This window comes from Dysidea avara, chromosome 15, assembly GCF_963678975.1.
Source record: "Dysidea avara chromosome 15, odDysAvar1.4, whole genome shotgun sequence".
Taxonomy (NCBI): domain Eukaryota; kingdom Metazoa; phylum Porifera; class Demospongiae; order Dictyoceratida; family Dysideidae; genus Dysidea; species Dysidea avara.
Genome location: NC_089286.1, coordinates 8,931,388 through 8,943,834, shown reverse-complemented (window position 1 = coordinate 8,943,834; position 12,447 = coordinate 8,931,388). Strand labels below are relative to the sequence as shown.

At 37.6% G+C, this 12,447-nt stretch overlaps 1 protein-coding gene and 1 long non-coding RNA gene across 5 annotated transcripts in view; one reads left to right on the top strand and one right to left on the bottom strand.

Moving 5' to 3' along the window:
* The window catches only part of LOC136245651 (uncharacterized), a 213,321-nt gene that overhangs the window by 20,223 nt on the left and 180,651 nt on the right, over positions 1–12,447 (top strand). The gene's annotated exons all lie outside the window — the stretch shown is intronic.
* Positions 1–12,447, bottom strand: part of LOC136246140 (tetratricopeptide repeat protein 28-like) — a 30,234-nt gene that overhangs the window by 5,479 nt on the left and 12,308 nt on the right. For 3 of the 4 annotated variants that reach the window (XR_010696256.1, XM_066037600.1, XM_066037599.1), the window contains exons 2-4: positions 4,214–7,814; positions 3,804–3,950; positions 394–448 (exon numbers count right to left, since the gene is read on the bottom strand). Coding sequence is in view for 3 of the 4 variants with exons in the window: in XM_066037600.1 (XP_065893672.1) it covers positions 394–448; positions 3,804–3,950; positions 4,214–7,774 (3,763 nt within the window). In the remaining variant the exon portion in view is untranslated. The remainder of the gene's footprint in view (positions 1–393; positions 449–3,803; positions 3,951–4,213; positions 7,815–12,447) is intronic. The other variant, XM_066037598.1, reaches the window with a different exon arrangement.

Below are 12,447 nucleotides of genomic sequence, written 5' to 3'. Positions count from 1 at the left end.
GATGTTTATCAAATGCAATCAGTAGCGTACAATACACGTACACTCCCTGCACATACATACAGCTAGCATGTTGCCTTATAACCTAATAACAGTAGTTACAGTGAGAACAAAAATACAATATTATGTGCATAGATTAGAATGTAACATGCATACAGCGTAGATAGACAATTAAGTAGTAGTTCAGTCACTTATGTAGAAAATTTAATATATTCAAACGACATTGCTTATGATCAAAGATTCATTTGCTTATAGTTTGGCTAGTATATTTGAAGTAATAGAAAGTATTTAAATATAAATACATCCAGTCTCTAAACTACAAATACAATTACTCAAAATTTGTAGTTGAATACAAATACTCATGTATGTATTTGACCCCAAGTCTGGTAGCATTACCTTTGATGAAATCAAATGAAGTATCACAATAGAATTTTATTATCATTAGGATTGCCTACAAGATATATAAGTAAAAGTTATAACACACCCATATGAGGTTTGTATCTGATTATGCCAGAGTGTTTACAAATCAGATAGCTACAAACCAAATGGGTGTGTTGTTACAATTTAAATGTGCAGATCAAAGGAACCCATTTGTAACACCATCGGGAGAAAGAACACTAAGACTCTGGATAAGACTGTTCAAACATTGGCTGTTGGTGAGATTGTGCCCAAGGAACATCGTCGCAGATTGTTACCACATTGGTAATCAAGCAATGGTGAATCAATTCTGATTCAGCCCTTGCATTCAGAGCACAACTGTTTTGGGATATTCATTCTAGAGTCTTTGTTAGCCTAATATGTTGGAAAATGTTAATAAACCAACGTGTGGTATATATATAAATGTCAATTCAGCCCAGCCATGGTCCTGCTTTCCTTTCAGAGTGAATGAATGTTTTGGATATTCACTGCTGAGCAAAGTAGTGATGTGAGAGCTTTCCTGTATTGACTGTATTGTGACGTCCTGTGGTGGCATTGTGTATGGTTTCTTTGATACCTTTGAACTAATTAGTAGCGACTGTGTGGCCTAAACGTTATGCTTAGCTGTCTTACAACCATTTGTATACTTGATGTATAACTCTGGTATCGGCCTTTGATCTGCCCACACACGCATTGTACATAGTCATATACGTACATAATCTTTGGAAATGATTATAGCTAATATTATAGAGGACTTACGCATGTAATGATACAGGCTATAGCAATGGTTGTCAGGCAGCCATGTTTAGGACAACTTTATTAGGCACATATTGGGTCAGAACAAAGGTAATAACATTTGTTTACTAAGCACCAGGTATAGTGACACTGGGAAGCAGAGCTAGAAAATTTTTTAACATTATTTTTGCAAAATAGGTGGCTTCTTAAATTTCAATACATTAGGCCAGGAAAATTTGATTATTTGTTTCTCATCCACAAAAATTTGGATTTCCATGAGGGAGGGAGGTCATTTTTCATTATTAAAGAAAATGCTCCAAATCAAGCTGTCAGTTGCTATTAAGATTAGCTAAAACCTTTTAAGAACTTGTACTTACATTTTACCACCATTTCTGAGGTGCAACTGACATTTACTGTGCTGCAAAATGATAGCCAGCCTTCTTAGAATCAAAATATCTGTGCACATAATTGATAACAGCAATAATGAAACTAGAGGCGGTGGGGGTAAAAAGGGATGCGGGTGGGGATGAGAAACAATTAATCAAGTTTGCCTGGCCTTACTCTATCAAATTTCAATACATTACTCACTTCTTTTGCTGTTTCTAAAGAGCTGGGTATTATTCACTCAACAACTCAATACTCATTCGTTTCACTATGGATAGGCCCGAGTCAAATATGCTGCCCAAAACGCTTTCCCAATTTTTTCAACCACTATGCTCTTTCAGTGTTCCTATTATGCTTGCATTATTCTCATAAGTTAACAACTACAATTATTTTGGAACATATTAATCAGTGAATGCTCTATTAGAGTATTTCACTGTAAAGTGATTGTTCTATTAGAGAGTATCAATCTAAGGTGCTGTGTACAATGTATTTTTACTCTATTGTAGTTTACAGTTTCCACTGACTGCTCTATTAGGGAGTATCCATCTATTTTCATGGAATTAAGCTCCATAGTTTGAAATATCCACCTAATATCACTGCAACCTATTATGCTCTTTATTATACTGGCATATTTGGACACAGGCCTAACTATGGACCATCACATAATTATAGTGAGAAGGCACTTTTCAGTCAGATCATTGTTCTGAAACATGGCCGACAGCTGCAGTTGCTTATAGTAATTGTGATGAATTACATCACCAAGCAAGTCCTCTATAATCAACACAATGTTACTACTTTTAATTGCTTCCTCTGTGATATTCAAAACAAATATTATGCAACTATCATACAGTATGGTGGTACTGTATATTAGGGATCATGGAGATTTGGGTTTTTCTGGCCAAAAATATCACCCAAAAACCAGCTTCAGAATAACATCCTAGTGCCTTGGCAGTATTGGTTAGGTATACCCAAGCCCAAAAGTGCCTTCAGTATGACCCTAAATGCCTCCATTAGATAGTTATGAAATTTTAAAAATAACTTATTCCATGGAATTTTCTACTAACTACCTGCCTGCCTGATGCCTTCAGGCAAGCATAACTCAATAATGGCTAAGGGTACTGGCTTAATTTTTCACTGTTTGACATTGCTTAATCTGGAGATGTGCCTTTTGGCATACCACAGTATGTACAATGTAAACACATACCTTTGTCCTCCTTTGTGTCCCATTTCTTTTTGCTGACAGTCCAAGGTGTTGATTCGCAGTGGCACAATGCATGTCTTCCCTATGTTTGTAAATGGGAATTGTCTGTATTTTCCATGGTGACTGGATTGCAGAGGCACTTCTAATACTGTTCTTCATTTGTAGCCTGTGTAACAGGCTGAATATAGGTGAAAACAAAATGTATTGACCACTTTACTTGCAAGGCAGTAATTGATAGTTGGGGCACATGAATCATCTGTATTATTTGAGGTGACTGGATTGATTTGCAGAGGCACTTCTCCTATGTACACTTTTCTTCGTCTGTAGCGCTGTATAATGGGCTGAACACAGCAGTGTAATGGACACTCCACTTTCAAGTCAGTAATTGATAACTGGGGCACGTGTTCTGATGAAAACATAAACTCTGGTGCCATCCTTTCTTTTGATGCGGTATGTTTGGGCTCACCAGTCATAAAAGAAAGTAAACAAACAAGTATAAAAAAAATTGGAATTTTAAGTTTGATTAGGGATCATAGAAAAAATAGGGAAACAAGAGAGGTTGTCTAAACCTGCAGATATACTAGTGAACATTTAATCCCTAATTCAGTTATGGGAATAGGGATTAAATGTCCACTAGTATATCTGCAGGTGTAGGCGACCCCCAGCCTTGTTTCCCTACTTTTTTTCTAAGATATCCTTAATCGAATTTAAAATACCTAATTTTTTTTATACTTGTAAATAGTTATGTACATTCGTATGACTTGAAAGGTGAGCACTCTCAGAAATGTGTACTAACTAATCATGTATACTTTACATACATAAATACAGTAAAGGGTAATCTCTTGATATAATTTTCTTAATTAACCACATTAGTCCCTACATTATCCAGTCATTCATTAACCAAACAGCAGAAATGACTGTTCTATTAGAGTACTTTGTCTAAGGTGTGCATTTATCAGAGTAATTAAATAGAGCTCTGTATATAAATGGGTTTCACAAAATTTTCAATTATAGGATAATAGAAGGACCACTGTACATGTAAACTGAGCTCAATAAATACACAGCAAACCTCAGTGACCACTTTAACACAAGTCTCCAGTATCAACTCATCAGACACATCATACCAGTACACTCCACAGGGATAATATTGGTAGTAAGTTTTGATAAAATCTCTAGCACATTCTTCAGGCTCATTACCAGGTGTACCAACAAGTAACTATATAAAATAAAAATACATGTTATAACAGTTGCAGCAAAGTAGCTTGCATTGCTATGCATATGTATGTCGTTAGCTGATAGTGGTGCATGCTACACCATAAAATTATACACTAGAATTGCTCCTACAAACACAAAACCTGATTCATCAATAATCTATGCTAAACCATACCATAACAAAATATGTGCAGTCTTTTGTACAATCTACAGTGTGGTATAGCAACAAGGTTACACTATAAATTGTTTTTTTTTGTGCACACATACCTGTATATCACTGTGACTTTTAGTACTGAGCCCTAACAAATTCTCTGCAATATCCTTTACAATTTGTCTGGGGAAGATGGATGCTTCACCTATCATTTTCAAAATAGGAAATTGAGAATTACTGCTTTTATGAAGTGTAATTTCTTTTCCAATAATTTGAAATCCAGACCAATGCACAAAATGTGAATACTTGTGAAAACATCTCAAACTCTGCATTGATCTCTGTAGAGCATGAAAGCTGGGTAAACCATTTACTAAAAACTGGTAAAAATATTGCATAAAAATATGAGCACTTTCATCTGGCACTCTCCATAGGGACACCAATACAGATTGTGCTCCAGCTGATAAAAAAGCTCTTGCCATTCCAATGACACCTTCAGCCTTCACCTGACCTCGTCCTGAATCACATGAGCTCAAAACTACTAAAGCTGGTGATATGTTTAATGTTTCAACCTCTTTAGGAAAGATTAAAATGTGCTCTGTGTCAGCAATCCCTGATTTAGGTACAGGAAAGGATGAAGCAAAAGCAAGGAAACCAGCAATAGCTGACCCATGTGTTGCTAAATGTATAATCTTTGCTGATCGCAAGCGATACAAAACACTTTGTTTGGTTGCTTGTTCTCTCAACACTGCAGTGGTCCCAATAATATCTGCTACAGAAACTGCTTCTTTCTCAGCATAAGGTAGTCTACCCAAGTTCCACTGCACAGAATCATATTCAAATGCTGGAATGGTTGGGTTGCCAACAACAAGAAAGTCACTTCTATTTCCTGGTATTTCAACCACAGGATCACCACTTACACTCATCACAAGCTGAGACAAAAATGAAGGTATAATTCTAATTCTGAACCTGTCACCAAAAAATTCCCAATTTTGTTTATTAATCAGAGAAGAAAACGGCATCAAGTGGGTTACACTATCTGGTATTACTATAAACTCTGTCACTTTACTAGCTCCAAGACTCTCAAATGCTCCCATTATCTTCTTGGCTATCACATCATAAAGTACTGTGAACGGTGACTCTTGTTCATAGGCACACCTCTGGAATATGTGTACTTCATTTTGGTTGAGAAACTGGAGAAGGTTATATCTGATGTAAAGTTCAAATGAACTGTTATCAAAATCTTCATCCTTGAGTTGAATTGTGCTGCATCTCATCCTCACTTCATCACCAATTGGTAGGAGAACCCACATCAAGAGTTTAGAAAGACAATGTGTTAGAAACACCACTGGCATTTTCTGCTTCTCCACTGCTCTGTAAATGTCTTGCAAGACAAGTGGTGTAGTTATAGCAAAGAGGTCATGGTTTGAAGCTTTCTTCTTTTGTAGTATTAACTCACCAAGTGTTCTAGCCCGAGCTTGCTCTGCATACACCAAAGCTTGTTTAAATTCTTGTGGCTCTGCACTGACTAAGTCCATGACACCAAGCTCTGACAACCGTTGATATACCCTGCCAAGTTCAACTAGTGTTTCTTGTAATTTATAAAATGATCTTGAGTTTCCCTCAAACAGTAATAAAGACAAATTTAGTGATTCATGAGATCCTTTCACATTCTGTACACTTTGTTCATGAGCATCAACAGCTTCAATTAAATCAGCTTTAGCAGTCTCATAAAATGGTAATGCCTCAGTTAACCTGGTGACTTCTTCCCTTGTCATGATATCAAGGGATTCATGATTCAAAGTCACTGGCTGTGGAGTGGATGTAAGTGGCTCTGCAGATTCACTGACTCCTTGACCACTGGGTTCTATATCATATTGTGTCTCTTGCACTGGATGAGTAGTGATCATTTCATCTGTGAGTTTAATAGTTAGTGTTCTGTATACAGAATCTTGTGTATTGGATGGCACAAGCTCCTTTGGTTTCTTTTCCTGAATTATGTATTCTGCTACTTCAAATCTTGCACAGCCTCGATTATGGTATGCCGTAATTTTTGTAGATCTGTCTATACTCAGACGTAAAGTTTCTGTGTAATAGTGAACTGCCTTGACTGGTTCCTTCATTGTCATGTAAATATTTCCAATATTGCCACATGCTCGGCCTTGTCCTTGCTGGTCACTACCATATATAGCATGACCAAGAGCAATTTTGTAATGTTCTTTTGCCTTCTCCAGACTACCCATTGCTTGGTAAGCATTTCCCAAGTTTGATACTGCTCTACCTACTGCTAAGGGGTGACATTCATACTTGGCACTCATGTTATAGGCAATGGTCAAGTGGTCTAATGCTTTGTCTTTCTGGTCTAGTCCCAACAGGGAATTTCCAAGGTTACCATGAGCCCATGCCTCAGATACACGGTCCCCTAACACCTTAGATAACTTCAGAGAGTCACAATAACACTTATGTGATTGCTCATAATCTCCTATTGACTGTAGAATGTTTCCCAAAGCAGAGACAGCATCCAACTCATCTTCTTTAGCTGCCTTCAGTGTTTCTCCAGTCCTGTTGCACTGCTGTAACTCTGCCTGTTCTTTTGCTGTCTTAAAAGCACTGATAGCCTCCTTGATCTGTGACAATGCTCTATGACATGATCCTTTTCTCACCAGCACTGTTGATTTTGACAATACTGTCATCTGAAATAATTCTGCCACACTATCTGTGTGATACTTATCGGCTGCTACAGTGAAGTGTTTCACAGCTTCCTCATTGTTGCCCCAGTAAAGTTCCACTTCTCCAAGGTAAATTGAAGCCAATGAATGGTTGCCGGCACTCTGATATTTCACTGATAGCTCAAGCAAACTTTCAAAAAATGTTTTAGCAATCCTGTATTGATATTTACTGTAATGGGAAAGACCCTGACCAAACTCACGTGCCATTTCAATTTCCTCACTTAACACTAAATGTCTATCAAGCACTTCAAGTATCTTGACCATTGTCCCATAATCTCCAGCATGATAAAACTGTGCAGCCCTTTCAACAATATTTTGTGGATCAGACAATTCTAAAGGTATATTATTTTCATAGCTGGAAGTTTGCTGCTTTGACAGGGTGATTGCTGTGTTGTGGTTAGCAGCTGCAGAGGGCCAGTTTCTAGTGGCTACAGTTTGCTGCTGATGTCTGTCAACTTTTACATTTTTAATTTTCTTTTTACCTCCAAGTACAGGTAAGTCTAAAGGGATTGGTGGTGGTAAGGCAATACCAGGCATTTCTGTACGCAGTCCAACTATTGGGTACAATTTAGGAACTTCCTGAGTTAAAACGGCAGCCATCACTAACTCATTTTTTCCATTAGGAACATCCAAAAGTATTGGCCCTTTTTCATTCGAGCCACTGCCAAGTAGAAAGTCAGTAGAATCATAAAGTGTTGAATTTGGTGGCCTTGTTGGTAAGGTGGGAGTGATATTATTGGAAGCTGCAACATGTACATTCCTTGCTCTTTCGCTTCTCTCACCAACAAAGGCAGAGGCAGTGGGCAAAGAAGTGAGTTTTGCTGATTGGCGTGATTCATAGTGTCTTGGAGAAATTTGTAAAGACTGATGAAGATCAACGTGGGTGTGATGGGGCACCAAACTGTTAACTCCTCCACCACTACTATCACTGGAACTGTTTTCAAAAGACATATAAAGTGACTTTGATCAAACAGTGATTAACCACTACTACCTACATGGGGACATATCACATTAGTATAACACCTTCATAATACATATAGGACAGTATACACACATCCTGTACACAGTTCATCATATCAATAAATACATAATCATACATACCATAAAGTATAAATGGCACAACTGATTATATGTGGTAAGGTCTATTATTGGATACTTCTACCAGTGTGGTTTGCAAATCATTTGCTTGCAGTTTGATAGGAGGACTGCCGGGTATGTAAATAGATAATTTGTTAGTGGTTTTGGTATCTACAAGGAATACACAGTATACGTACAGGGACATATTTTTGTGGATTTGGCTGTTTAAAAACTTTGTACGCATACAGTACAAACAATTAGACTTGTAGTCCAGACATGACTAAATATGGGATGGGCACATTTGTGTACAGCAGCCATTAATGTAATTAGATAAGGATTTCACAGAATGTGAAGTGATAGCATATATGGTAAGCATAGCTACAAATTGTGGTATATAACTTATATACGTATCACAGTTTGCCATTGCTTATCAGTTATATACCACAGTGTGGCACTTTTGGTCTCCACCACAGGTGAATAGTACGTTATAGGAATTGTAAACTATAGTAGGGACAAATGTAGTACCACGATAAAATAAATTGGATTGTAGTAGTATGCAATGTTCAATTGCTGTAAAACAATAAGAACTCTATTTATTGTGCATTACAATCTCTATACATATTTGCTTTTTATTGCATTACAGGAATTGGACATTACATACTACTCTACAGTGTGGTACTACATTGTCCCTATACAATTCCTACTTTTTCTTATATTTGATTGTGAACTTTTTCTGCAAGTTGATGACAACTAAATACACTGTATAATAATGCAATTAACCTATAACTGGATTTTTGAAAATAGGGCTTTAACACTCATCCATATAAAGGCTGTAAGCCCTAATCTTTTTTTCATCCATCTGGCAATGTTGGTACTAACTATTGACCAGATTCAAGTCATTACTTTCCTTCACTTTGTATGACTGTTAAAGTTGGCAAATTGGATGTGTCCATGGAAAGACCCTTTTCACAAAACCAGTTACAATATTACACAATTGTAATTAATACAGCTATAATTAATCAGGTATATGCAAGCAGTCAGCATATCTTTGCTGATCAGCACATATTATTGCTAAACTACATGTATACAACTACACAAAAATTTCAACTAGAGTAGGGACCATTGCACATTAATAAAAAGTACTATACAAGTTGGAGTAGTCCATGATATTAAATCACAGTAAAACAATAAGAAGTGTTAAACCCCAGTGCGTGGGAGTATCAAAGCGCCGCACTGGATTATAACTACCATACAGCTAGACAGAGCGGCGCTGCTACTGTACGATATATTAGTTATCACCCAGTGATAACTAACTTATCACCCTGTTGCGGAGCCACTCAGTCTCTTTTGTGACATCATAATAACCGCGAATGGCATTGTTTACCAATGGAATAAAGAGCCAAATAAGGAGATATTGATACAAGACACACCAATACAGCACTTAAACTACCTAAATCTTACAAGAAAACTGTTAATCCTTTACACAATAACACTACAAGTTACCAATACCGTGATAGCTAGTTTAACAAATGTCAAGAATAGTCCGTGACGATTTTCGCTCCAGCAATCACTCCCAACAGTCAGTATGGTGAAGAACTAACTTCCTCTAGCTTCATCGTTCTATCTTGGACTATGGTAGCCACTTGTTGGTCTTTATTTTTCTCTTGCACACCACGCGACACCACCATACCAATTTCTGACGAAGGCGAATCGTAGCTGGAACCGCTGCTTCATAACACCGCCCTTCGCTACAGTTTGTAGGCAGTATGTAAGGTCTCTCTTGTAGCTACGAAGTAGAATCTCCACACAATTCGGACGAAATCTTGAGCACAGTGACAGGAACTCAAACCGGAACTTAATTTACTATCCGTAAACTTCTGCGCACTCCCGCGCACTGGGATATAAAACAGTTATATCCCGTATACTCGGATGATATCATTGTTATTACACTCGTCCTCAGCTCCGCCTCGGACTCATGTAATAACAATGATATCACCCTCGTACCGGGATATAACTATAACTTATATCCCTACTGTGCTCAAGATACCATAACGGAAATGCACAGTAGGGATATAACACTTCTTATTGTTTTACTGTGATTTAATATCATACACTACTTCAGCTTGTTTCAGTACTTTTTATTGATGTGCTATGGTTGTTGAAAATTCCAATTTTTTGTGCACTTATTTGTTACCTTTTTTGCAAATAATTATTATCTAAACCAAAACAGCCAAACTGTAAAAGAGTGCATCCCCCAAAAAGGCCAGGGTGAAAAAAGATGTAAAATTCAAGGTGGTGGCCAAGAAATGGCTGTGATGGAAGGTTAATGGCAAAAATTGTAATTATGACAATTCAGGTGAATTTGCATTGCCTAATCCAAGTTTCACTGGGATTTGGTACCAAATTCACCTGAGTTGTCGTAATTAAAATTTTTGCCATTAACCTACCATCATAGCCATTTCTTGGCTGCCACCTTGGATTTCACATCTTTTTCACCCTGGCTTTTTTGGGGGCCCGCACTCTTTCTTTTTACAGCTTGGCTGTTTTGGTTTAAATATCACTTCTTTTTGTATTAAAAGTCACAAAGTCAGCCATAAACTGGCTTTGGTGCTTCCTTTTAACTTGCTTTTTTTTCTGCAGGAATTGTGGAACAAAAGAAGCGATTTTGTATACAGCTTTTTGTCTGATTAAAAATATTTGTATGTTTAATAATGAATGATAATCACATACTGTAGGTAATAAGGCGACTTCTTATACATAGACTGAACTGTAGCTGAAACTCTCATTGTTCATAGCTCAACTCTCTTTTGAACTCTCTACTGGGCAACTTATTCCTAACTGATCTCTCTACATGGTGATTTGTTTCCGCACATAAACTGGGTGAAGCTGATCACTATAGGGTAATTTGTACTTAGCTGATATCTCTACAGGGTGACTTGTTCTAGCTGATCTCTCTACAGGGTGATTTATTTGTAGCTGAACTCTATACGGGTTACTTGTTTCTAGCTGATCTCTCTTCAGGGTGACTGCTCTATTAGGATGACTGCTTTATTAGAGTATCTCGATCTTGTACTTGCTACACCCTGTTAGATTTTGTGTTGCACTCCGTGGCTTTAAGTCTAATTCTTCTACACCATTGAAGAGCCATTTTAAGACGATTACTCCATCTGTACAGTGATTTTCAAAGCATTACTCCAAGCAGTTTTTCTGGTAGGTGTGGTAAGTAGTCGTTTTTTAAAATTTTTTTATTGACCAATCTCAATTGCATAATTGTTACAGGCTGCTGGATTTTTGCTTGATTTCTTTCAACCTACAAAAGGTTTGAGGTTCAATAGTTAACCTATTCACCCACCAATTTTCAGCTTCTTCCCATAAGCGGTTTACCCTGTAGGCGTGACAACATATCAGTGTTATTTTTCATGAATAATCACTAATAACTCCTTCACTATTTATTGTATTACAGCCAAACTTGGTACCAAGATGCGCCTTTATACTCCCCTTCTGTGTGCCAAATTTCAAGGTAATCGAGTATGGCACTCATGTTTTATGGCAGTTTTTGTAAGTGTGCGAAAAGAGGAAGAAAAATAAGAAAACAAAATGAAGAAACTAAGCTACTTTTTGAAGTCTCATATCTCAGGAACACTTGAAGCGATTTTGCTCAAATTTGGTATGTGGAGTACTGAACTTGGTGGGCATGTCCACAGAAAAAATCGTTTTGTTTCATAAAGGCAGCACAGAGTACGGAGGTGCAAAAATCGCATTTTCTTTCTTCCTGTCTACTCACAGGTGTTGCATGTTGGCTTCTTGGCCGCATGACATGCTACCATGTGTCTTGATGACTGGTGAACCCACACATACCACATCAAAAGAAAGAAATGACACTGCACGCCCCAGCTATATCAATACGTGAAGTATCCATTATGCTTCGTTTTCAGCTATGTTTAACCTGTTACACAACATTAACTGTTCAAAAAGCACCTTTGCAATCCACGCATACATACCAAAAGAGAGAAATGGTACCAAGCGTCCCAATTATATCATTTATCGCCTGAAAAGTGAAGTATCCATTACACTTCATTGTCAGCTATGTTTAACCTGTTACACAATATTACAAATCAAGAACTTTTCAAACAGTACCTCTGCAATCAAAGTAGTCACTATGAAAAATACGGACGATTTCCGTTACAAAGGGAAGCCAACAAGTGCCACCACCAAATCGGCACTTTCTGCTGTCAGCAAATATGAATGGGACACAAAGGAGGACACTGGTAAGTCCATGAAGAATGCATTGCAGTATGCCAAAAGGCACCTCTTGTGCCAAAGCAATGTTGAACAGTGAAAAAATCAAGCCCGTACCCTTAATCGTTATCAAGTTATGCTTGTCTGAAGGCATCAACCAGCCAGTCAGTAGAAAATCAAGACACACGGTAGTGTGTCGTGCGGCCCAAGAAGCCGGCGCGTAGCACCCGTGAGTATATTGACAGGAAGAAAGAAAACGCAATTTTCGCACATCCGTACCTCTGTGCTGCCTAGATGAAACAAGACGA